This window comes from Dermochelys coriacea, chromosome 4 (genome assembly GCF_009764565.3).
Source record: "Dermochelys coriacea isolate rDerCor1 chromosome 4, rDerCor1.pri.v4, whole genome shotgun sequence".
In the NCBI taxonomy this organism is placed as follows: domain Eukaryota; kingdom Metazoa; phylum Chordata; order Testudines; family Dermochelyidae; genus Dermochelys; species Dermochelys coriacea.
In genome coordinates, this window is record NC_050071.1 from 30,228,938 (window position 1) to 30,254,428 (window position 25,491).

The window sequence follows — 25,491 nt, forward strand, 5'->3', positions numbered from 1 at the left end:
AGTTGCAGTAGGAAGGTTATAGCACAACAAATCTGATTTTTAACCTTTTTCAAACTGTTCTAGCCTTTAGCTCTTTCATTATCTGCATAACAGGATCTTATCCAAAACCAACAGAATCATTTTAGGATCCAGTCATGGTCAAAGTGAGAGCCTCAGGTCAGGTAATGAACTCAAGGATACACTCAGAGCACAGGAATAAACTAATCACCTTAAAAAAAATAAATGATGGGGATGTGGTGGAAGGTGTTAATAGTAGCTAAAGATGGGAGCTTAGGAAGGACAGTAACAGGACCCCAAAGGATACAAACAAAATAGGTTTTGCTTGTTTAACACAGGCTGTCTTGTTTAAAAGCATGCTTGGCTCTACTTTTAGTCTGCTTTAGCTCTATCGCATGGGTTATTTTAAAAAATTGTTTGATAGTCACTTGTTATTGGAAATAGACACACTGAAGATTAAAGGTGAAAATGACTCTCGGATGAAACCTGAAAGAATTTCAAAGTGATCTAAAGGTTTATCTTGAATAGGATTTAAAGGTCTGATATTAGATATTAGCCCTAGTAAAACCCTAACCAAGACAAGACAGGTTGTACTTTAGTACCTGCTAATCTAATCAAGTTCAATTGCAAGAAGGTGCCTAGGGTTTAACTTGAATAAGCTAATGGCTTGTCTACACTGGCAATGTTAAAGCGCTGGCGCGAAAGCGCTTTAATGTGGCTTGTGTAGTCACGGAACAGCACTGCGCTCTTAAAAAACAAAAACAAAAAAAACCAACCCACCTGCACAAGGAGCACAGCTCCCAGCACTGGTACACTGTCTATCCCGGCACATTACAGCGCTGAAACTTGCAGCGCTCAGGGGTGTTTTTTCACACCCAGATCATTAATGAAGATGTTGAACAAAACTAACCCCAGGACCGATCCCTGGGGCACTCCGCTCGATACCAGCTGCCAACTAGACATCCAGCCGTTGATTGCTAGCTGTTAAGCCAGACAATCTAGAAGCGGCGAGATGACGGTGATGGCAGATTTGTCTTAATTCCATTTTCCTCCATATATTCGGTTTTTATATTGCTCTATCACTGCCTTTAACTATGTCTCTACTTTCACCTGTTTCATATTATTTTATAAAATAGTATTACCTTCGCCTTGCCTATTCCCTTTCTACTTTTGCCTTTTTGCATTTTAACCCCACTTTACTAACGGAAACTACGTCATGCACCTTCCAGACCTTTGCTGATGTTTAAGCCCCCTGCAATAGTCTGCACACTTGTGCCAATCCAAGTCCCCTGATTTGGAAAAGTGGGGTGGCATTGCTGCCCTCCTTGAGCGCCTCCCGCTGCCCTCTGCGAGGCCTTCCCCGGGGCGGCGCCCGGAGCTCCGGCTCTCGGGGAGCTCATCCCCCCGCGCCCATCCCGGCCTCACGTCTGGCCGCAGTCCGGCCGCCAACGCTTCCCGCGATGCCCCGCTGTATGCAGGCGAGTAGCTCGCAGGCACAACCTCGCTCGTGCGCTTAACGGCCGGCGGGTCCCGGCCCGCTACGTCACCGCAGGACCCTAGAGCTCGCGGGGCTCAGAGCCAAGCCCCAGGCCCGCCGCCAGCCCGAGCCCCCGGCACGCGGGAACAAGCTAAGCACGCGCCGCCCCAAGCGCTAAGGGGAGGCGCCCGCGCCCGCGCCCGCGCACGCGCACTAGCCTCCTGTCCGCCCGGTGGGCCGCGCCGTCCGCACATGCTCAGTCGCGGATAGCCCCCCACCTCCCTCCTTGGAGGAAGGGCATCGTTGTGGCATGACAAGGGAGCGGGTGGGGAGGTCGCCGCGTAGCGCTCGTCCCCCCGCGTCGCCATGCCGCTGGAAAGCTTGGCTCGCATCGTCAAAGTGCAGCTACCTGCCTACCTCAAGCGCCTGCCCTTGCCCGAGAGTATCAGCGGCTTCGTCAGGCTGACAGGTACCGCGGGCTGCGCCCCCTCTGCTAGCCCCGCCAGGATCCAGCTTTCCCCCGGCCCTGGCCTTCCCTATTCCCTCCCCCCGCCTCCTCCTATTCCTCGCCGCCCCCAGCCTAGTCCTTCCCCTTCCTGCCTCATCCGATTCCCCCTTCCCCGGCGTCCCCCACCTCTTCCCTTCCCAGCTCCCCCACTTCTCCCTGATCCTCCCCCTTCCCACTGCTTCATCCCCATCCCATTGCTTTCCCCTCCCACGCCTCCCCAAGCTCCCCTTTCTTGCCCCGAGGAGTATCAGGAAGGAGGAAGTGAACCAGCTAACGTAACTGGCAGGAGAGTTGCTGATCTCTTGCTGGTGGGTGAAAGTTTGCCCTTGTGTGCCTTAGTTTCCCTCTGCCTAAGGGGATGACTGCACTTCTGCCTTGTGTGCTTCACAGTAGCAGACAGAGAAGCAAGTCTGTGGCTAAAATAAAATAACCTCCAGGGGTAAAATATTTACTCTTGCAAAATGTTACTTCCCCCAGATCTAGTGCGAGTTGTTCCTACCAGTCTTAAGAATTGACTCTGTTGACTGCCAGGCCAACCCAGCGCGGTAGTCTTCCCTGGATTGAGTGGCGCTGTTGACTGCCAGGCCAACCCAGCGCTGCAGTCTTCCCTGGATCGAGTGGCGGTCTTTATGCGTCTAATATCACTTCCAGCAACAAGATTTTGCAGTCTGAAAATGGGTAATAAATCTGATTATGCCTGGAATAGAATGGAATAGACTCTCCAGCTTGCTTCTCTATTGCTACATGGCCTGTGCCCGGCTTATAGGACAGAAAGCAAGTTTTATCATGAGACATGACTTGAAGACCTGCAGGGAGCAGCTGTTTTGAGTAAGAAGGGGATGTATGTTTTACAGGTCTTTCCTAACTGTAACCGTACTTGGAAATCTTACACATCACTTTTGTAGCTCTCCCTCAGTTCAAATTGTAATCACAACTCAGCCTGGACTAATTAACCATTTTGTAATTGGTAAGTATAAGACTTGTACTTTTAACCTAAAAAACGAATCCACATTAGGTTAAAAAAATGTCAAACAGGCTTAACAAGTTTTTATCTGTTCCATAATTACCAGCAAAGATTCTTAAACCAGTGTTAAACTGAACCTACTTTAGAAATATCAGCTAACATACTTTGTGCCTGATTTTCATTTACACTGAGGCCCCTTTACATTTTGACCGATTCTCATTACTGCTTACCATGAGCCTTAGACTAAATTAATATCACGTTGTTTTTAAGGCTGCATCTGTAGTTCAGTTACAGCCAAGTTAGGGGACCTGGTTAACTTTGTTCTGTAACTAGCCTAACCGAGTTGCTGAACAAAAAAATCCACCACCTTGATTTCTTAAAAACAACTGTTTGACAGAGCACCCTTTAAAAAAAAAGTTACATAGTATTTAAAGTATTTCTCTAAAATGTTATAGAAAGGATTTTCTGCCCATATGGTGACTTTTTTTTAAAATAAATGTCTCCTTAGCAAGGGAAAAAACTGACTGACTACATAAGGGAAATAGGGAAAATAACCATACAAAGTGCTGCCAATTGCACAAAGTGAACTAACTGAAAAGAGATTTTTTTCCCCTCCTAACTTTGTCTGTGTTCTCTGTACTTACTACAATTATAGTTTCCAATAGAATTGTGATTTTTTCAGGTTTGTGTCCCATTAAGATCCCAACTATGTTACAAATTAGAACTATTTGAACCTGGTTTCTAGACTCAGTTGTAGTGGGTATAGGACCTCAAGTATCATATTGTTTTAGCTAGCATGGTTTGTTTGGAGACATAAAAAAATTAAATTGTTCTGGCAGGGTAAAAGGTCCTTTAAGATGCAGTCAGACTAATTTGTCCATACTGCATCACCAAGCTGTACCATCTTCATGAGTGTTGGAAAACAGTTTATCTACAACTAGGCTTAAGTACTATTTTCCAGCATGTTTATGCTGTGTGTTTACTTAGTATCCCAAAATATCTTTGGCTATCTATGCCAGGCTGGACCCTATTGAGCTCTACGCTTCTCCTCAAAGTTCTCTTGTTTGACTGACATTGGTAGTGAAGGGCTGGATTCAGTTTCCATAAAAGTTGATGGAAAGTCTCCACAGTTTCAGTAAGAGTTGGATCAGGTCCTATATAATCTTTAACATTTGATATTTCCTGACTTCAGTGCTTGATCGGGCAACTGTAATATTGCATTAACATAAGAATGTTTTAAAATTTAATTCTCTAGGTTTTTTTTTTTTAAACTTCTTGGATTTAGGTTGTCTACACTAGCATATTTGTCAGTATAATTTATGTTGCTTAGGAGTGTGAAAAAACCCCCCCACTCCTCTGAGGGACATAATTTACACTGACAGAAGCGCTGGTGTGAACAGCGCTATGTCCAAGAGAGACGCTCTCCTACCGACATAGCTACCACCGCTCATTGGAGATTAATTATGTTGATGGGAGAGCTCTCTCCCGTCAGGATAGAGCGGTTACACGAGCGATCTTACAGTGGCACAGCTGCATTGATAGAGCTGTGCTGCTGTAAACTCACTAGTGTAGACATGGCCATAGCCTCTTCTTGCTTCAGCCATCTGAGCTCATACATTTATGTAACTGAGGAGGTATGAAATCTACCTGTATATTCATACACACCACATCTGTCAAAGTGCACAACTGACAGCATAATGGAATACAGTACTTTTAATGCTCAATCCTGCAGTTTCAAACATTATAACTATTAAACACGAGCTTTTAAAAACTTAGCAAAGTACTTACTGGTCACTCAGGCCAGTTAGCATACCAACTTTGAAGTTTCAAGCTTCTGTCGTATGAGTTATTCTGAAAAAGGTAATCAAAACATTTATGAGTGAGGTGGGGAGCAGAGCTGTTTACTCTCAAATCAATTAGCTGAAAGGATTTTGTTTAAACTTAGAATAAAATAAATCACCACGTCTGGGAGGGGCCAATCATGTGACATTTCAGTCCCAAAGGTGAATGTTTCAGAAAGAATGAACATAGGTAGAAGAGGGGATTAGAATGGAAACTGCTGTGTGATTGCTATAGGAATTTGGGGACAATTTTTTAGCTGAAAAATTCCAGAAGTCCGATACATTCACTGGCTCTGGTACTTACTGATTTAATGAACACTTGAACAATCAAGCATAGTGAAAGTATGGATGCAGATACAAAATGCAGTCAGAAATACATGGCTACACGGCTAACATTCCAAATCTGGACACAGGATTCATTTCTGCAGAATGTAATAGGCTGATGTGCATGGTCACACTTAAATGTCTTTTCTCTACGATGTAATGTATGCATCATGTTGATAACACTAAATTGAGAAAAACAGCCCAAAATGCTATGGTTGCAAGGTTGAAGTGTTTCAGTCTTATGGCACACAGCAAACAATGTCTTTTTTCAAGAGCATCCTCCTTGAAATAATATGCTCTTGGCTCACAGCCCCTTTTTTCTTAGCAGCAGCTTGACATAACAGCACATGATTGATAGTATGACTTTGCTTGTGAGCCTAATGTTGGATACCATCAGAGATGAAAAGACATGAAAGTATTCTAGGTTAAAGATGCTGAATCTCTCACCACCACCTATTTGTGTGAGAGCATGCACACTACAGATTGACTGAATTGTGAAAAAGGACATTTGAGCAGAGCTTTCTGGGTGGTGTCTTATGGTTGAACTAAGCCTCTTACATTTGCCAGCCTACTAGTCTTCAAAGATTTACACTAGCTTTTGTGGCAGAGCTCCAGCCTTGTCCCCATGGGTCCCACGCTTCCAGGCGCTTTATGCTAGTTTCAGAGGCTCACTGCAATCCTCCACATAGCCCGTCTCTCTCTCTAGGGCCAGGGATACAGTCTACTGAGCCCTTTTCATCATAAGCCAGCAAGGTCATCAGTGAGAGAACTCCCACAGAAAGAAAAGGGGTACTTGTGGCATCTTAGAGACTAACAAATTTATTTGAGCATAAGCTTTCGTGAGCTACAGCTCACTTCATCGGATGCATTTGGTGGAAAATACAGGGGGGATATTTATATACACACACAGAGAACATGAAACCATGGGTTATATCATACACACTGTAAGGAGAAAGAAAAGGAGTACTTGTGGCACCTTAGAGACTAACAAATTTATTAGAGCATAAGCTTTCGTGAGCTACAGCTCACTTCATCGGATGCATTTGGCTCATCCATTCCCAGTCTCTATTCAAGCCTAAATTAATTCTTTCCAGTTTGCAAATTAATTCCAATTCAGCAGTCTCTCGTTGGAGTCTGTTTTTGAAGTTTTTTTGTTGAAGGATAGCCACCCTCAGGTCTGTAATCGAGTGACCATTGAGATTGAAGTGTTCTCCAATTGGTTTTTGAATGTTATAATTCTTGACGTCTGATTTGTGTCCATTTATTCTTTTACGTAGAGACTGTCCAGTTTGACCAATGTACATGGCAGAGGGGCATTGCTGGCACATGATGGCATATATCACATTGGTAGATGCGCAGGTGAACGAGCCTCTGATAGTGTGGCTGATGTGATTAAGCCCTATGATGGTGTCCCCTGAATAGATATGTGGACAGAGTTGGCAACGGGCTTTGTTGCAAGGATAGGTTCCTGGGTTAGTGGTTCTGTTGTGTGGTGTGTGGTTGCTGGTGAGTATTTGCTTCAGATTGGGGGGCTGTCTGTAAGCAAGGACTGGCCTGTCTCCCAAGATCTGTGAGAGTGATGGGTCGTCCTTCAGGATAGGTTGTAGATCCTTGATGATGCATTGGAGAGGTTTTAGTTGGGGGCTGAAGGTGATGGCTAGTGGCATTCTGTTATTTTCTTTGTTGGGCCTGTCCTGTAGTAGGTGACTTTTGGGTACTCTTCTGGCTCTGTCAATAGGCTTGAATAGAGACTGGGAATGGATGAGTCATTACACAAAGTAAATGTATTTCCCCATGTTATTTCTCCCCCCCACCCCACCGTTCCTCAGATGTTTTTGTTAACTGCTGGAAATAGCCTACCTTGCTTGTCACCATGAAAGGTTTTCCTCCCTTCCCCCCCCTGCTGCTGGTGATGGCTCATCTTAAGTAATCACTCTCCTTACAGCGTGTATGATATAACCCATTGTTTCATGTTCTCTGTGTGTGTATATAAATCTCCCCTCTGTATTTTCCACCAAATGCATCCGATGAAGTGAGCTGTAGCTCACGAAAGCTTATGCTCTAATAAATTTGTTAGTCTCTAAGGTGCCACAAGTACTCCTTTTCTTTTTGCGAATACAGACTAACACGGCTACTACTCTGAAACCTGTCATTATGCAGAACTCCCACAGTCTCTGTTGCTCCTACAGCCTCATGCCAAAACAGTGTAGCCTCCTGTCCTGACAGGGACCCGTTTTCCCCTCCCAGGAAGTGTTTCTGTAGTGGTAGGTTGAGGGGAACCCAGGCCCACCCTCTACTCTGGGTTCCGGCCCAGGGACCCTAATGGTAGCAACTGTTGGCAGCCAACCTTTCACTGCCAGAGTTGCTACATTTCCCTGGGCCACTTCCTCACAGCTCTCCTGATTCTCCCTTCTTCACCCTTACCAATTACTTGAGGGTGTCTTTGTTAACCAGCCCTTCAACCATATTTCCCCTCCCTTAGCTCTCCTCTACCTGCCTGGCATGAGCCCTTTTATAGTATCCGAGGGGCCTTAAGTAGAGTCAGATGGTCACATTAGCTTAATGGCCTCACCTGACTCTTTACAGGTTAGTTGGAGTCAGGTGTTCTCATGAGCCTGGAGCAGTCCCTGCTCTGGTCAGTCAGGGAACAGAAAACTGTTAATCCAGTGGCCAGTATATCTGTGTTCTACTACTCTGCTGTACCCAACTGGCCTGGGTCTATCACACTTTGTATTTTGCAATTATATTCATAGGAGTTTTGTAGATTTGTGGTAGTGACAAAATGTTTTGCACTTCACCATAGAACCTTGCCATGGCAGCAACATTGGTGCTGAAACGGCAGAGTTCTGCTGATTTGCCCCTTTGTGGTATGTATAGGCTTCTGTGATATTGGTAATTTAAACTGAAATGATGTTCACCTCTATGTAAGCTTTTCTTTAAGGACAGCATCAGCAGTAAATGCTGGAGCTATGATACCTTCTGGAAAAGATTAGGGAATTCAGTTCCCACTTCTGTCAAACTTCATATAAACCTTTACAAATATTTAGGAATTATTTTAGTAACTTAGCAGTTTTATTTGCTGTCTGTCACGTTTTTTAAACGGAATATGGTAAGGCTGTACCCGCTTACTAGAGAAGGGGAGAGGAAAAAAAGCTGCCTTTATGCTTCTGTTACGGAGTTACTAGGCAATGCTTTGGAACTACTTTAGATGAAGCCAGTTAGGACTTTGGGGATCCTTTTTTTGTGAGGAGACTGTTTTTAGGGCAAGAAGCTTACACAGCTTTGACCTTTTTGGGTTTGACCTTTGAGCATTTAGGGTTTTTTGTTTTTTTTTTAAACCGTGCACTTTTTACAGTGAGTTCGCATAGGTGGGACTCCCGGGGAAGCCAGAGGGCTGTGCCCCCCCCCAACTTTGCAGTTAGACTTGACTTTTAGTCAGTCAGTAAAACAGAAGGTTTATTAGACGACAGTAACATGGTTTAAAACAGAGCTTGTATAGGTACAGAGACCAGGACCCCTGAGTTAGGTCCATTTTGTGGGGCAGGGAGCCCAGAGCCCCCTCTGGCCCTTGTTTCAGTTTAAAGCTAGCTTAAAAAAACGAAAGTTTTTCACCCTTCCTCTTGCCTTTTTTCTGGGCCAGGAGACCACCTGATTTTTTTTGTTTTTCAACAGCTTTAGTTGGCACCTTTGCAGAGAAGGGGCCCAGGCCATTAGGTGCCAAGGGACAGCGTGTTGGCCATTTTTTGTGCAGACATCATTACACTGGCCCTTTAGGGCTTTGCAACAATTACACCCCCTTATTTTACCCCATAGATACTTAAGAAATGCATAGGGGAAACTGAGGCACACACACAGTATTAGACAAAACATTAAGAACATTCCCATTTTGTCACATCTTCTCCCTAGGAGGGGGGAGTTTGGCCACCACCTGAATTTTGCTTATCCATGGAAAGGGCTCTAATGGGAGTGGACAGTGGAGGGTTTTGCCTGTCATCTCTACATTCTTAGAGGGTGCCTCAGCTCCTGTGAGAGCAGGACAGCTTGGTGACTTACAGAAAGGGTAATTTAATGCTCCTCTCAAACTGACTATGAGAAGGTCTAAAGGCCCCCTCCATTGAAATGTTGGAGGACTTTGATCCAGGCCCCCGAGAACACTGATTGAAACTTACAGAAAGAGAGAGGGTTTCTTTTTTAAAAACAATGAAGGTTGGAAAATATTTAAATTTTTGCTTTACATCTTTTAAAAAAAAATAAAAAGACCCTTTTGAGTTATCTTTCAAAATTTTTATAAGTCAAAAATCTTAAGTCTTATTTGGTATAATAATAATAATTAATAATAAATAATAAAGCAAACAGCAGGGCCTATGAAGAGAGCATCTAAATAGGGTACCTAGGAGGGAAGAGAGCACTGGGCTCCTCACCAGCGCATTGCATGTAGACCCGGCTCTCTCGTGGAGAGAGGACAACTTTATTATGTTACAAAATGCTTTTGTAAATTAGATGCTTTAAAGAAAATTAAAGCTATCTGAATGATTGATAGAACATACGGGTACAGTAGAACCTCAGTTATGAACATCTCGAGAATGGAGGTTGTTTGTAATTCTGAAATGTTTATAACTCTGAACAAAACGTTATGGTGATTCTTTCAAAAGTTTACACCTGAACATTGATTTAATACAGTTTTGAAACTTTACTATGCAGAAGAAAAATGCTGCTTTCCCTTTTTTTTTTTAGTAGGTTTCAGAGTAGCAGCCGTGTTAGTCTGTATTTGCAAAAAGAAAAGGAGTACTTGTGGCACCTTAGAGACTAACAAATTTATTTGAGCATAAGCTTTCGTGAGCTACATCTGATGAAGTGAGCTGTAGCTCACGAAAGCTTATGCTCAAATAAATTTGTTAGTCTCTAAGGTGCCACAAGTACTTTTTTTTTTTTTAAATAGTTACATTTAACATAGTACTGTACTTGCTAATTTTTTCTTCCTCTCTGCTTCTGCCTGATTGTGTACTTTCGGTTCCAAATGAGGTGTGTGGTTGACTGGTCAGTTCATAACTCTGGTGATCGTAACTCTGAAGTTCTTCTGTTCAGCGCTCCAGGGAGTTGTGGGCATGCATATGTGGAATTCAGCACAAAACAAACTCAGCCTGGTAAATGGAGATGGTTGCATATTGAATAAGAAACTGAGCACATAAAAAATTAGACCTTAGAAAGCTACATTAATACAACCTATTTACTTGGTTTTCTGACATGCTTTTAAGTCTTTGGCTCTGATTTGTGCTGACCGATCGTTTTACCCTTGTAGAGTTGCATTCACTTCACTGGCACTGCACATTGGCAAAAGGGTTTTCCCACCCAGATCAAATGGCAGGAACCTTAAGTTTTTCAAGCAGCAGCTGTAATGTGGGCATGTTGAATAATCAGTTTTGAAGTACTAAATTTATACAGCAACACACTCTACTACATTGCTTTATGGAATCATTTAATGATGGGATGTTTGCCTGCTTCTTCCAAAAAGTTGCTCAACAAGAATACAGCCAAATACAGGGGTTATATGGTGCCAAAACTGCTCTTGAATTTATTAATCAGCAGGAATTTTCACTTAATTTTTAGCAGACGCTGCTCTTTGACTAGAGCTCAGTTAAAGACACCTTCAAAGTGTTTTCCTAACTCTCGAAAAACTATTTCACACCATTTGAAGTGTGAAACAGACATCTGGTTACTTCTTGAAATATCTCTTCTTTTGTTGAATTTTTCCCCCTGAAGGGTTGCAGTTGGAGACTAAGGACTTGTCTGCCCTAGGAAGTTGTACCACTTTATAATCCAACAGCAAACCGGTATAGTTATTGTTTCCTGGACTGTAGAATTTATGTTCTGCACTGTGCTTGCTCTAAGCACTGTGGCAGCTGTAATTCAATAAATTACTGATTAAGAACTAAAAGATTACTAGTGGCACCTTAGAGACTAACAAATTTATTAGAGCATAAGCTTTCGTGAGCTACAGCTCACTTCATCGGATGCATTTGGTGGAAAAAAGTTTTTTCCACCAAATGCATCCGATGAAGTGAGCTGTAGCTCACGAAAGCTTATGCTCTAATAAATTTGTTAGTCTCTAAGGTGCCACAAGTACTCCTTTTCTTTTTGCGAATACAGACTAACACGGCTGCTACTCTGAAATAAAAGATTACTGTATACTAATACAACCATATTTTGTATAAAGCAGATTAAATATACAAGCATTTTCTAGGGCATTTGCTACTCTTTGTATTGTATTACAGTCTGTTTGTTGTTCTCCTGTCCCTAACTTTTCTGTCTGTGCTTAGGTCATGAGCACCTAGGAGAAGAGTTTGTCCCATCTTGAATATCTGGGAAGCGGCTAGCACTGGTAGCTAGTAGGCGTTAGTGGTAGTTGTTAGCATTGTTAGTCCTGCAATAATCAAATCATCCCAACATTTAGATAATTGTTGTAGGTGTGTTTATCATTTTACAAAACATTTGTAGACAAGATCACTGCCTTGAATATTATGCAGTCTAACTCAAAGTATTCACAAAGTAACAGCTCAAATTCAAGACAAGGAAGGAGATATTATAGAACTATCAATTGAATTATGGTCAATGAAAGATTACTATACAGCACAGAAGCATAGAGTCAAAATTTTATTTATTGCTAATATTTACTACTATAAATTAAAGAGAATAAATGTTCTTTGGCAGCCACAAATGAAAATTTACAAACTTGGATTTAGTTTGTTTCCTGGTTGTGAAAGAAGGGAAGTAATTGAGTGATCTTAAATTATGGTATTTAAAGATACTATTTGTACTGAGTGAGCATCTGCTTGGCCATCAATCAAGGATCAGGGTCCTGTGCTAAGCACCATACTCACTAAGCACGCATTTGTTTGAGTGTCGATCTTGTAGTCTCAAGCAAAAGCAGGCCCGACCCCAGAGTCAGGGTGAGCAGTAAAATAACATTTGGCAATTAGAACTTTTCTTCTTTTGCATCCCTAATTTTAATTAGGAAAAACTGACCCTGAGAGTCTTAAAGTTCTTGACTTATCAATCACAGAGAAATGAGGGGGAAAACACATGGTGGAGAGCAGCATCTTACATACAGCTTTGTATTTTAGGCTGATAAAAATCCTGAGTCCCCTCTACCCTAGAAACGAAACCATTTTTTGAGATCTCAGGTCAGTCATGGCCTCTCTCTGACTGTTTGTGCTGACAGGGACAAACTATAATCAGTGCAATATACAGAATCAGAATTTACCCCGAAAGTACAAGCATCAAGGGTTAGCAGGGAGGAAGGGAACGGTGTTTGGCATTGGGTTTCAGACATTATCTTAGTGTTGGTTTCAGAGTGGCAGCCGTGTTAGTCTGTATTCGCAAAAAGAAAAGGAGTACTTGTGGCACCTTAGAGACTAACAAATTTATTTGAGCATAAGCTTTTGTGAGCTACAGCTCACTTCATCGGATGCATTCAGTGGAAAATACAGTGGGAGATATATACACAGAACATGAAACAATGGGTGTTACCATACACACTGTAAGGAGAGTGATCACTTAAAATGAGCTATTACCAGCAGGAGAGCGGGGGGGGGGGGGAGGGAGGTGTTGTCACACCCTTAGTGTTCAAAAGTCTCCACCTCTCTTATTTTCTTGTCGTGGCTGCCTCTTCCCCCCAGTCCCATGTGTTTGTTCACAACTCATGCTGAAGTGTACAGTACGGTCATTATTATTATGTTTTTTATGCTGGGAGTATAAATATATACAATATATAGACAACCTTTATCTGTATATCAAAATGACGTGTTCATGAGTGAGGTAAGATAAGCGTCAAATTCCTTGTAGGAATTATGTGCTGATTATAATTTAATTTTTCAGTGAAGGGCCACAGGCACAATTTTTGTGGGCTTTCCATCTAACATCTATACAAAGGGGGCTGTTGGTAACCTAAGCAGCATCCCATACAGGAAGAGGCCACTCTTATGAAGCCTCTTTTACAAATGTTTGAGCCACCTCTGTTCAGAGTATATGCTCCTGTAGTTGCTGTGAAAGTGTGTGTGGGGTGAAGGGGATGGGATAGAGAAGGCAGGGGCACATTGAGAAGTAGCCTCCACAGACCACTTGAGTGAATCTCTGACCTTGTCATCTTGCATAGTAGTGTGACAAGCCGCATGTGGATCTAATAGGGGATTTGGGGTTTCTTAATTTATTATTTAAACTGTGATCCAACACTGACAGGACTGTGTTCTCTCTGCCCCACCTAACTTGCTGAGTTATCTAGTGGGAATCTGAAACTTAGAGGGTTTTTTTGTGTTTAGAGTGCATGGAAGTGAGAACTCATTGACTGATTGAATCTAAAAAAGGAAGCAATATCTGTTAGATAAAGCCCCCTGCTAGTTAACTTTGAGGCAAACATAATTCAGGAAGTAACTTCTGAATTTGCATAGAGCCCGGAGTCACTGAAAATCCAAATGCAATAGCAAGTTGCATGCTGAATGGTGGATAGTTCATACATGTTTAGTGTTTTAACTTACTGATGAGTTGCTCTGTAGCCAGTTAGAATAGAAAGTGGTATAATAATTACAGTTGTAAGTGAGCACCTACATGTTTAGTTTTTGAAACAGATATTAGAAAGTAATTAAAAAAGGCAACAGAGCTACCTCTACTGCTCAGTTTTTCTATGAACACCAGTTTTTGTACTCAAGAACTACTCTGGCTGACACACTCCTTCCACCTAACTTTTTTTCTTTTCTTTTCCAAATGAGAGGGAGAGGACAGAATATTAGTTACTGGATGCTTCAGTGTACGCTGTGGCCATTCACTTTAGTTAGGCTGTCAGTGTCAGGGTTCCATTTCCGTTCACATCTAATAAAGGATCTTGTTATTGTTAGGGAACTTAAAGTGTAAGTATGAAAAAAATGAGTGGACATCTACTTCCCAGAAATTGATAAGGGAAAAAATAGGGAAGGTGGCAACACCCTGGTAAGATGCCTATACCCCAGAGTTGGGATTCCTGTCTTGTTACTCCTAAACACTCCCCAGGGACTCCACTTTTTGGATTGGTCTTTGGCTAGCAGAAGTATAAGTTTGAAGATTCACCCCTTTCTGATTGTAGAGGGAGAAGGAAACTCTGGTCTCTTCCTCCTTCCCTTCTCTTGTGTTCTTTGGCGGGACAGAGATTTGTCTTTGTTACTCTACCCCCTTTCCACCCTCTATTTTATGGGTTCCCTCATAAATAGCTCCAGTGATTGGCTCTGATGCTCAGCTTTCCCAAGCAAAACCACGTGAAATTGGTTTGATTCTTATGTTTGTGTTGTCCACAGAATAGCATCTGTGAACAGAATATTGTTAATTTCGTTGCATCTGCTTCAGAACGCTATGTGTAGCTACAGAGGCAATGGAGCTGCTTAGAGGCTCAGAAAGACATTATTGCATGAGCTCAAATTTGAAATGTGTTTTGTAAGCATTGGGGCTAGAAACTTGTTTTTAAATGAAAGCCTGTCTCTCTCTGCTCACCAGTAGCATGTCAATTTTTCAAGATGTATTAAAGGGTATCCACGTGGAAGCTCTATGGCAATAGTTTGTGTTATGAGTCAATTTTGTTTTGATTCTCTGGAAAGCCTTGTCATAAATATAAAGGGAAGGGTAAATACCTTTAAATCCCTCCTGGCCAGAGGAAAAACCCTTTCACCTGTAAAGGGTTAAGATAATCTCACTGGCACCTGACCAAAATGATCAATGAGGAGACAAGATACTTTTAAAGCTGGAGGGGGGGAAAAACGAAGTAGGGTGTCTCTGTCTGTGTGATGCTTTTGTCGGGACCAGAGCAGGAATGCAGGTCAGAACTCCTGTAAAAAGTCAATAAGCAATCTAGTTAGATATGCATTAGATTCTGTTTTGTTTAAATGGCTGATAAAATAAGTTGTGCTGAATGGAATGTATATTCCTGTTTTTGTATCTTTTTGTAACTTAAGGTTTTGCCTAGAGGGATTCTCTGTGCTTTGAATATGATTACCCTGTAAGGTATTTACCATCCTGATTTTACAGAGGTGATTTTTACTTTTTCTTTAATTAAAATTCTTCTTTTAAGAACCTGATTGCTTTTCATTGTTCTTAAGATCCAAGGGTTTGGGTCTGTGTTCACCAATGCAAATTGGTGAGGATTTTTATCAAGCCTTCCCCAGGAAAGGGGGTGTAGTGCTTGGGGGGGGATATTTTTTGGGAGGAGACGTTTCCAAGTGGGCACTTCCCCTGTTTTTTAAGATGGTAAAAATAAGCTTAGGGGATCTTTCATGCAGGTCCCCACATCTATACCCTAGAATTCAGAGTGGGGAAGGAACCTTGACATGGTGGCAGAGCGGGAGGATTTATTTGAAATCAATTTGAGATTTTTTGGGGGGATCATTTTGAACCAGAAGATTTTTTGAACATTTTGAACAGAGATTTTTTGGGATCAGTTTGAACCAGAAGCACAGAGATTTTTAAAGGACACTTTACCCCCCCCCCGCCCCTTCTTTCTGCTGCTTGGAAACTGGTTTTAAACTGAAAGCAATTAGAGTTTTTTGTCTCTGCCTGGGGGCCAGAGCAGAGACAAAAGGGAGCTTGCTTTTGTGAGCTGGAGTTTCTCTACCTAAAGGCAGGGTAGTTAACCTCCTGCAGGGAAATTCACAAGTCTTCACAGACTGAAGGGGTTTTTTTTTTTTTGTAATGTTTTTTAAAGCTAAGAGCAACTAGAGGGTTTTTCTGTCTATTTTCCTGGAGACAAAGGATTTTTTCTGTAGTCTGAGAATACCATCAGAGAACATAGTTATCAGGTTACAGCACAACCTATTTTTTTTGACAAGCCAAGTTTTTTTTGTTTGTTTGTTTGATTTCATTTCTAACTCTCGGGTGTAAAGTTAGTTAAAAACAGAACGACAAACATGACAGAAATCAAGGAAACAGCCAAAGAGGCTGCCCACAGGAGAGCTATGGAGGCAAAGGAAAAAGAAATGGAGGAAAAGGAAAAAGAGAGGAAGCATGCCGAGGTGGAGGAAAAGTAAAAAGAGAGCTAGCATGCAGTGGAGATGGAGAAGGCAAAGGCTGAGAGGAATCTACTGGATAACCCTAACCATCTTTCCCCAACAATCCACAAATTGGAGCGACTATGTCCACAGTATGATGAATTCAGTGATATTGCTGAATATTTTCTCACCTTTGAGAGACTGTGCAGCCTCCATAAAATTTGTGAAGCTCACAAGATGACCACATTGGTTGCAAAATTAACTGGAAGAGCTCTGGACATATTCAATAAGATGCCTATTGATGAGGCTTCTGACTATAATAAGTTCAAGGATTTGGTTTTAAAACAATTTCAGATTACATCTGAAACGTACAGAGTAAAATTTCAAACCCTTAAGAGAGGGCCTGGACTAAGTAATGTGGCTTATCTAAACCAGATGAAGGATCTGTTAGATAAATGGGTCCAAGGAAGGGGTGTCACTAGCTTTGCGGAATGTGTGATTTAATAGCTCAGGATCAATTCCTGATTATGTCCAAGGAGGAAATAAAACAGTGTTTATGGGATAAGGAAATGGATTCAGCAGAAAGTCTTGCTTCTTTTGCTGATCGATACGAGCAGTCCCAGACCGCCAGAGAGGCGGGGCAAGCCGGAACAAAATGGGTGGAGGGAGGAGAGAGGAACACTGGTCACAGTTGGAGCAGATACCAGAAGGGACACCCTCAGACCACACCCTACTACCGGGGGCAGCCCAAGGCCCCAACTACACACCAAGGAATACTCCAGACACCTTAATTGTCCTGCCACACCATTCTCCAGCAACCCACCTCGCCCCAGTGACCCGTCAGCTGGATGATGTTTTAAATGTAATGAGCCAGGGCATGTGAAGGCCAACTGCCCCAAGAGCCCCAACAGATTACAGTTCATTGCACCAGAATCACACCAAAAGTCCTCAGGCCCAGATACCTCCAGATACCCTCGGAGCGGAGGGAAATTGTGAGTGTGGGTGGGAAGAAGGTCACCACGTGGAGGGTCACCGGAGCACAAGTGTCGGCTATCCATGCTTCCTTAGTGGACCCCAATTTAATCGACCCAGAAATCCAAGTGACAATTCAGCCCTTCAAGTCCAACTCTTTCAATTTGCCTACAGCCAAGTTGCCTGTCCAGTACAAGGGCTGGTCAGAAATGTGGACTTTTGCAGTCTATGATGATTATCCCATCCCCATGCTGTTGGGGGAAGACTTGGCCAATCATGTGAAGCTAGCCAAGAGGGTGGGAATGGTCACCTGCAGCCAGGCTAAGCAAGCCGTCACGCCTAGTTCTGTTCCAGAAACTTCTACCAGGACCCGGTCAGAAGTAATGGAACCAGACCCCATGCCAATGTCTGCAACAGCAGTAGTGGATCCAGTCCCAGAGAGAGACAGTCCCAGAACTGGAACCGGCAGAACAAACAACACCAGAGGGCCCCACCGAACCTGAACCGGCAGCAGCTGATAACCCTACACAAGAGGCTCAGCCGGAGCCTGAACCCCAACATAATGCACCAGCGGAGAACGGTTCACAGTCAATGCAAACAGCACCATCCCCTACATCACTTCCAGAGGGACCAAGTGTAGGTCCACAATTCAATGTGGAACTGATGTCTCCAGCATCAAGGGAACAGTTCCAGACCGAACAGGAAGCAGATGAAAGTCTCCAGAGAGCTTGGACGGTGGCACAAATTTTGTTTTGATTATCTGGAAAGCCTCCAGGTCCCATGTAAATATGCTGCAGAAGTCATTGGCTAGTGAAACTAAAAGCCCTCTGCATTTTGCTACCATAATACAAGTAATAAATAACAGCTTCCTATCCTGGTTGTTACTGGTCTTTTCTCTGCGTTTCCTCTCTGTGTGTTTGTAACCAAGTGGGCTGAGACTTTGTTCCTCAGTCATGCCTAATAGATCAGCTAAATGTTCTGTCTTTGAGCTTGGCTTGAGGTTCTCCGCGCTATATTAAGATGCGAATCACTATTCAAAAATCTATTTAATGCCATTTGATTCTAAGGGCATTTTTAGATGAGGCCCTTCTTCTCCCTGTGTGTTTAGTCTTTATCAAGTGTGCTACATGTTTTGTAAGTGCCCTACTTTGGTCTGTAGTGCTCCCAAGTGTGCATCTTATCTGGCCTGGAGCTCTGAGTAGATCTTACGGATTTGGGGAGGCCAGGAGACTCACCTTCTCTGCTAGTGGGTCTACTGAATGTGTGGTTTGAAAAATTCTTTGAGGAGAGAATCTTTTCTTATGCTAATTGCATTCTTACTAAGTTAAAAAAAAATGTATTAAAATCCTTTAAGTGGTGGTTTGATTTCCAAATCTTCATGTTCTGGAACAAAAGCTTTCCATACAGCGTTTTGTCGTATGCATAACACCTGCCTTGTCAGCACACAACATGGTTAAGGCATAATTCCTACCTGTAGCTTTCGTGAGCTACAGCTCACGAAAGCTTATGCTCAAATAAATTTGTTCATCTCTAAGGTGCCACAAGTACTCCTGTTCTTTTTGCGGATATAGACTAACATGGCTGCTACTCTGAAACCTATGAGCAACTGGTGTCTGGCACATATAATACTCTATACAACACTTACAGATATTACAGTGAATACTTCAGAATTCAGTACTGTGGAGAACTCAAAGGATTTTTGGGGTGTGGGACAATGGGAAAAGTCAGAGGTAATAAACTACTATATAGTATTGCAGGGGCTGATGTTAGCAAATTCTGTGAGAAAGCAAACTCATGAGTGACTCTTGCAGTTGGAGTTGCAGAAAGACTGTGCTTCCAGTGAATATTCTATACTAAAGCTGCGTACTTTCCCTTTTGCAGTTTATAGTGCCTCTTTCACACAAGCCACGGCACTTTAAATGTGCATTGTCATTCTCCCAGGTATCCTACGTGAAGGAGGGCTTTTACTTCAAAGGCGAAGGAATTAATAAAGCGTGAATAAATGTCACCATGCAGAGTTTTCATTATGTGATGTAATTTCATAACTCAGAATACCTTGCCTCTTTTCAAATGAGTTCTGGCTGGGAAAGTGTGTGTGTTCTTTTCTTTTAATAATCTATTCACCACAAATGCAATGCTGTTGTACAGAATAAAAAAAACCTACTGCATCTTTTGGGTTACTTGAAGCTTTTAGGACAAAAAGTACTTCTCATCCTCTGTTTTCTGTATTACATTTCCCTTGTTTTAATCTTGAAACACAAACTGTAGAACGCATCTAGCTATATTTTGGCCCTAAGCCCATTTAAAGAGGAACTTGGTTTGAATGCAAACAGCAAGGTAATTGGGTACCATCTTCTTTGACAAGGAGCTTATGTAATAGTTTGGGTTCCATGACCAACCTATTCAAAAATTTATCTTTATTTAAAAAAAATATTTTAAGCGTACTTTCCTCTTTGAGGATTAAAGTGTAACTCCAAATAACAACCAAGAATTAATTTTTCTGATTCCTCATAGCTCATTTCATCAGAGTCTGAGGGGCAGAACCTTTGCAAGTTTTATTGAAGTCAATGGAGCAATAACAATTTACACCACTTGAGGATCTGCTCCTGCATATGTCTTGTAAAGGTTAATATATACACCCATTTTACTGGTATACGTAGATGATTTTAGAATGATGCAAGAGGGTAAGTGAGTCTTGAGGGCATGCTCAGTGCAAATAGAATATTGAGAGAATTTAGGAGGAAACTTAAAACAAGTTCTTCAGTGTATGCTCAAGTGGCAATTTTCTGTGGCTTATGTTTACTTGGCCAAATCCGGATGGGGACAGCAAAAGGGACCTGTCTGATTTCAAGAGCCTCTGGTCTGCCAAATGGTAATATCCTGCTCCAAAGTCTTGAGGCACTAGAGCTCTTAAAACAAACAAAAAGAAAAAACTAACGTTTGCAAAATCACTTTTTTCCCACTAACTTCCTCCCTAGAAATGGTTGCATCATTTCCACTGATTTTCTTTTTTTCCTCCTTTTATGATTTCAATCTGAAGAAGACACCAGGCATGGAAAAACTTCAGGCCCAATGGTTAAAATTTGCTGAAGTTATCAGTAATTGAAAACACAGGATGATAGGAAATCTTAGGCAAACTTAACCTATACATACACATGTATGAAGAAAAAGTTTAAGCCTGATGAGGTGTAGAAGAGGAACAAATGGAGAGATCCAAAATAGGATTCACACTCAAAGAAGAAAAGGAGAACTTGTGGCACCTTAGAGACTAACAAATTTATTTGAGCATAAGCTTTCGTGAGCTACAGCTCACTTCATCGGATGCATCTGATGAAGTGAGCTGTAGCTCACGAAAGCTTATGCTGTAATAAATTTGTTAGTCTCTAAGGTGCCACAAGTTCTCCTTTTCTTTTTGCGAATACAGACTAACACGGCTGCTACTCTGAAACCACTCAAAGAAGGACTCTTAAGAATGCTCACTAAAATTAGCCTCTGGCCATTTTCTAACAAACACAACACATGCTGTTAATAGGTTTCAGAGTAGCAGCCCTGTTAGTCTGTATTTGCAAAAAGAAAAGGAGTACCACAAGTACTCCTTTTCTTTATGCTGTTAACAGTTCCTCTTATATTTGTTAGAAAATGCTCGAAGGCTAATTTGAGTGAGCAGGTAAAGCATTAGGGAACCTTCATTTAGTGTGAATCATGATTTGCTCTCTCCATTGATTCCCCTTCCTCTACTGCATCAGTCTTAAACTATGAGTGAGAACCTGGCCCCATTGAGATCAATGGGAGTGTTGCTCTGGACTTCCGTGGAGCCAGGATTTTACCCTTTGTTCTGTCTCCAGAAACCTATGTGCACCTTCTCTATTTTCCATTCTCTCATCTCATTTCACTAGTCCACTCCATCTGTTAGCCTTGATTCCCTACTCATTCTAAATCAAACAGGAAGAGCTGCTGCTGTGCCATTTGAGTGTAACTGATGCTGAAAACAGTTCACAATCCTAGTGCTCTATATAAGTCTAGTGTATTTTTTTTAGTTTCAGAATGGCTGCGGTTATTGCCGTTCCTGGGTGTCCTGGCACTACTTGGATATCTGGCTCTTCGTCCATTCTTCTTGGGGAGGAAACAACAGAAGGATAGCTTGATTAACCTCAAGATCCAGAAGGAAAATCCCAAAGTAGTAAATGAAATAAACATTGAAGATCTGTGCCTCACTAGAGCAGCTTACTGCAGGTGTTGGCGTTCTAAGACGGTAAGCTGCTTTATGGCAACGCTATAGTGCTATGGAGTTAACTTTTTATTATTGTCAGTTCTGCTTTCTGTGAATTGGAGCACATTACTCCCACCCTGATGCTGGACAGGTTCATGGGTTCTGTAAGAATTGTGCAATTCTTTTTCTCCATTCTAAACCTACATATGCAGGAGAGCTTAGACACCTACAAGCCACATGACTGTCTGTTCTGTGCACAATAAGTAGAGCAGCCACCCTTTAGTCTGGTGCAGTGATTCTCAAACTTTTGTACGAGTGACCCCTTTCACATAGCAAGCCTCTAAGTGCGACCTCCCCCAATACATTAAAATACTTTTTATATATTTAACACGATTATAAATGCTGGAGGCAAAGCGGGGTTTGGGGTAGAGGCTGACAGCTCACGACCCCCCACATAACCTCCTGACCCCCAGTTTGAGAACCCCTGGTGAAAACTAAAGTAAATTTTGCCTTTTTCCTTTATGTATTTTGCTCTATTCCTGGAATAAACCAGGGCTGGACAGAAAACAGTTCCACCTCATGAAAAACTTCCAGATTTTTAAATTCATTTTTGTTCAGAAATTAATTCTTGTTCCACCTCAGAACAAGACCTTTCAATTTGTTTAACCCCAAAAGCAATTAACTTGGGACTCACAGGCCAAGTGACTGCCTTCACCACCAGTCTATTCAGAGGTGGATTTCTCTCTTTTTTGACCTTATTTCATCCTAGACCTGTGAAACCTTCCCAATGAAATTTTAAAACAGATCCTTTTGTATAAAACGTTTAGATAAAACAGCATTTTCCAATGGAAGGAGGGGGGGGAAGGTTTCATCAAAACTTGACCAACTCTAGAATGAACCTCAAAGTACATTGGGTGCCTCTGGATTTAGCTGCTCCTCCATTGGGCTATTTTGTCATGGAGAATGTGTTTAAACAAAAAAAAAAACTTTGTAATGTTTTAGGCTATTGTAAGGAGTTTAATTCCTCAGCAGTAGTGATCTTCTGACTGACCAGTGCCATATACCTGATGGAAGATAGGGATTGCTTGGATGTTGGAAAAGAACAATAGCAGGAAACTTAGAAAATTATATATATATATATATATATATATATAATATATTTTCTTTGTAAAATGCTCTTAAGCTTTATTCTTATGCAACATGCTGCCTTTGGCCCATTTAAATGCGTACGTATACTTCTGTGCAGAAAAAAGGTATCTAGTCTAAAGCTGCCCAGACTTTAGTACTGAGAGCTACCTTTTCAACTGGCTGGAAGTGAAAGGACTTTTCATTCATTTATTAAATAGACAATCATAATCTTGTATCCCTATTTTATCTGAGAAATTAAGATTAATTGCTACTTATTTGTCAGAATCATTTCAGCAGCTGGGTCACATTGTCCCTTATCCTTTCACTTTAGGGAAGGAGTGGCAACAGCTCTAATTTAAGGGATGATGTGTTGCATTTGGTTTTTAAGTTATACTCTGAGCATTTCTGACCTATAGGCTTTTTTGTTATTTGCTTGGCGGGGTCTTGATCTCACTCCAACTATGTGGATTATCCTCTACACAAACGACCACCACTTGTCTTAGTTGCTTGCTGTACAGTAAATACACTAATCATTCTTGTCTTTTCCAGTTCCCTGTCTGTGATGGCTCTCACAACAAACACAATGAATTGACAGGCGATAATGTGGGTCCACTAATACTCAAGAAGAAAGAAGTATAGAGAATCTCTCATTCATTAAATCATGACCGATGTGAAATCATTTATACACTTGTAGTTGCAGGACACAATGTATTATGTATGTCTAATGGCTGTACCTTTTTCTTTTGGTTTAACCTATAGTTACAAGCAAGTGCTAGACCTAGGTCTGTGCTTTGATACTTTGTATGTTCTGAAGAATCATGTCTTATGTAAAACTGTAAACTAAACATCTTTGTAAATAAGCCTTTTTATCTGAACAGTGACCACTCCCAACTTAATCTTTTCAATATGAATATGATGTAATAAAAACCATACTACTCTTAAAGGGCCAGATGTGTATCTTTCCATTGCTTTTATTATGGGCTGAGGTGCTGTTAAGAAAGAACGAAGACTGCTTTTCAGGGGAAAAAAAAATCCTGTTTTTTTCCTACTTAGTGGGTCTGATCTTCAGCTGGTATAACAGCTTCACGACTTCAACTGAGCTATTTTAATTCACACTAGCTGAGGATTTGGCTTAATATGCGTAAATGACTAACTCTTCCTTTTACCATACCAATCCTTCCACCCTGACCTGCTGCACAAAATATATTGCAAGATATAGCCATGTCAGAGGAACAAAAAATTGTTCCAAAGAGTATGGAAAAAGAAAATTAATAGCCGACATTATAGAAACATAGCTTGTCTGTATTCTGATAGCCGGAGGGAGTACAGATGCCCACATCAGTTGGTTTGTGCAGTAATCCTAGACTGTCTTCAAATTAAGTCGCTGTTGAGGTTAGGCAGCAATACTTATAGTGCACCCTTATTTCAGACCTCCAAACTTAGACTTCAGGAGTTGTGAAGCAGGGACAGGAGTTTGCCCCTTGCAGATAATTCTTATACTCAAGATGATGCATTTTTACCCAATATGAAAGTCCCAGCTCCAGGGATGGAGTAGGATCTTCTGATTAAATCACAGAACTGGATTCAAGGTGTGATCTTTATTCCTGTCTTTACTACTTCATCACATGGACACCCACAATAAATCACAACCTCCCTGTGCCACGGTTTTATCTATCAGTCTTCAATTCTTACTTAGCCAACAATGCTTATCTAAAGTTTTGATCCTTCAATGAAAGGCACTATAAATCAGTTTTCAAAGCCTAAAGAAAACTCTAACGGATGACAGTGCCACAATCTGCATTCTGTAGAATTAGACCTTAAGGCCCCCTTTATACTAGTGATTTTTTTTCTCCAGTAACAACAATTTAGCTGAACCAGTGCTAGTAATCTTGGAATCCAATGCTGACTGCCAACACCATCCTCAACCTCATGTCAATACAGTCCTGAGAAATACTGCATTCAGACAGCAGCTTATCTACAGCTTCTCTAATGGTGGAAAATTTTTCCAATGTTTCTAATGTAAACTTAGGCCCTGTCTAAAACAGGGGTTGCATTTCTAGATTTAGTGTGAGGTGCTAAAAGGGCCTGGCTGTAGTAGAATATATGACATTTTATAGAACAGTGCTTATAAAATGTCAGGACACTATTGTGTTAATATACTTGGTCTACCAAATCATGTAATGGAACTGGAGTACAGAACTACTGTAAGGCTTTAATACTTTTCCAGAACATAGTTTGGTCTTGTCCTGATAAAGGCAAGGTCAAATTGTGTCAGAGTACGGTATAGTTAGAACTTAGTAATCTTAAGGCTCCTCTACCCTAGAAATATCTTCTATGTGTATTGCCTATCTACTCAGTTAAAAATTACTATTGAGTCAATAGTGGAGAATTATTATATAAAAGTAATAAAATAATTTGAACTGAAATCTTTAAATTAAGATTGGTCTTGAACTAGATTATAGCTTTTAGAGAGACATCTACAGTATTGGGCTTGATCAAAGAATTACTGGGTGAAGTTCATGGCTTGTGTTGTTTAAATGGTATTTTCCACCCTTAAAATCCACAAGCTCTCAAAAGAGGCTGGTTAAGTTATACAAGTCCATTTGTAATTCCAGCTTTTACCTAGTAACTCAAAACTTTTGCATTCAAGTAGTTTGATTTACTTATTTGTGAGAAGTACACTGTATGCATCTTTGTAATGAAGATGGGGTAGAGTACAAGCAGCACAAAGTTATTTGCCAAAAATCTGTTGGTTTTCTCTCAAAAGGCTCACCTGAAGGAGTAGCAAACACCATGCACCTAATGCAATTGCACATTAAAATAACTTAAATACATGACAAAATAATTTTGCCTCTTGGCTGTCAGTTGAGGTTGCTGAAGTATCTTTGATATTTAAACCAGTTACAAGTCTGTCCACCAAACACGGATGAACTGTTTGTCTTGATTTTTCCTTTTAAAAACAGAGCAAGACAGAAGTATTTGACAAGCCACCACTTTGCTGCTTCCAGCAACACAAAGCTTTATTGAGTATTGCACCTGGAACACATGCAGTCAGTGCATGTGAAAGCAG

At 41.5% G+C, this 25,491-nt stretch overlaps 1 protein-coding gene across 2 annotated transcripts; it reads left to right on the forward strand.

Moving 5' to 3' along the window:
- Positions 1 to 1,681: 1,681 nt before the first annotated feature.
- CISD2 (CDGSH iron sulfur domain 2) lies at positions 1,682 to 23,364 on the forward strand. Of its 2 annotated transcripts, none has more exons than XM_038399902.2 (3): positions 1,682 to 1,943; positions 21,121 to 21,335; positions 22,971 to 23,364. In XM_038399902.2, the coding sequence occupies exons 1-3, from the start codon at positions 1,841 to 1,843 to the stop codon at positions 23,058 to 23,060; spliced, it is 408 nt and encodes a 135-aa protein (XP_038255830.1). In that variant the 5' UTR covers positions 1,682 to 1,840; the 3' UTR covers positions 23,061 to 23,364. The 2 variants fall into 2 exon arrangements, with proteins under 2 accessions (XP_038255830.1, XP_043369145.1); XM_043513210.1 differs by lacking the exon at positions 1,682 to 1,943 and adding an exon at positions 7,734 to 7,978.
- The last annotated feature ends 2,127 nt before the right edge of the window (positions 23,365 to 25,491 follow it).

What these genes read in the sequence shown, in the direction of transcription:
- CISD2 (XM_038399902.2), top strand. Translation starts at nt 1,841, where the DNA reads ATGCCGCTGGAAAGCTTGGCTCGCATCGTCAAAGTGCAGCTACCTGCC. An exon ending in CGGCTTCGTCAGGCTGACAG is followed by an intron (nt 1,944 to 21,120) that starts GTACCGCGGGCT and finishes TATTTTTTTTAG; the next exon opens with TTTCAGAATGGCTGCGGTTA. An exon ending in GGTGTTGGCGTTCTAAGACG is followed by an intron (nt 21,336 to 22,970) that starts GTAAGCTGCTTT and finishes TGTCTTTTCCAG; the next exon opens with TTCCCTGTCTGTGATGGCTC.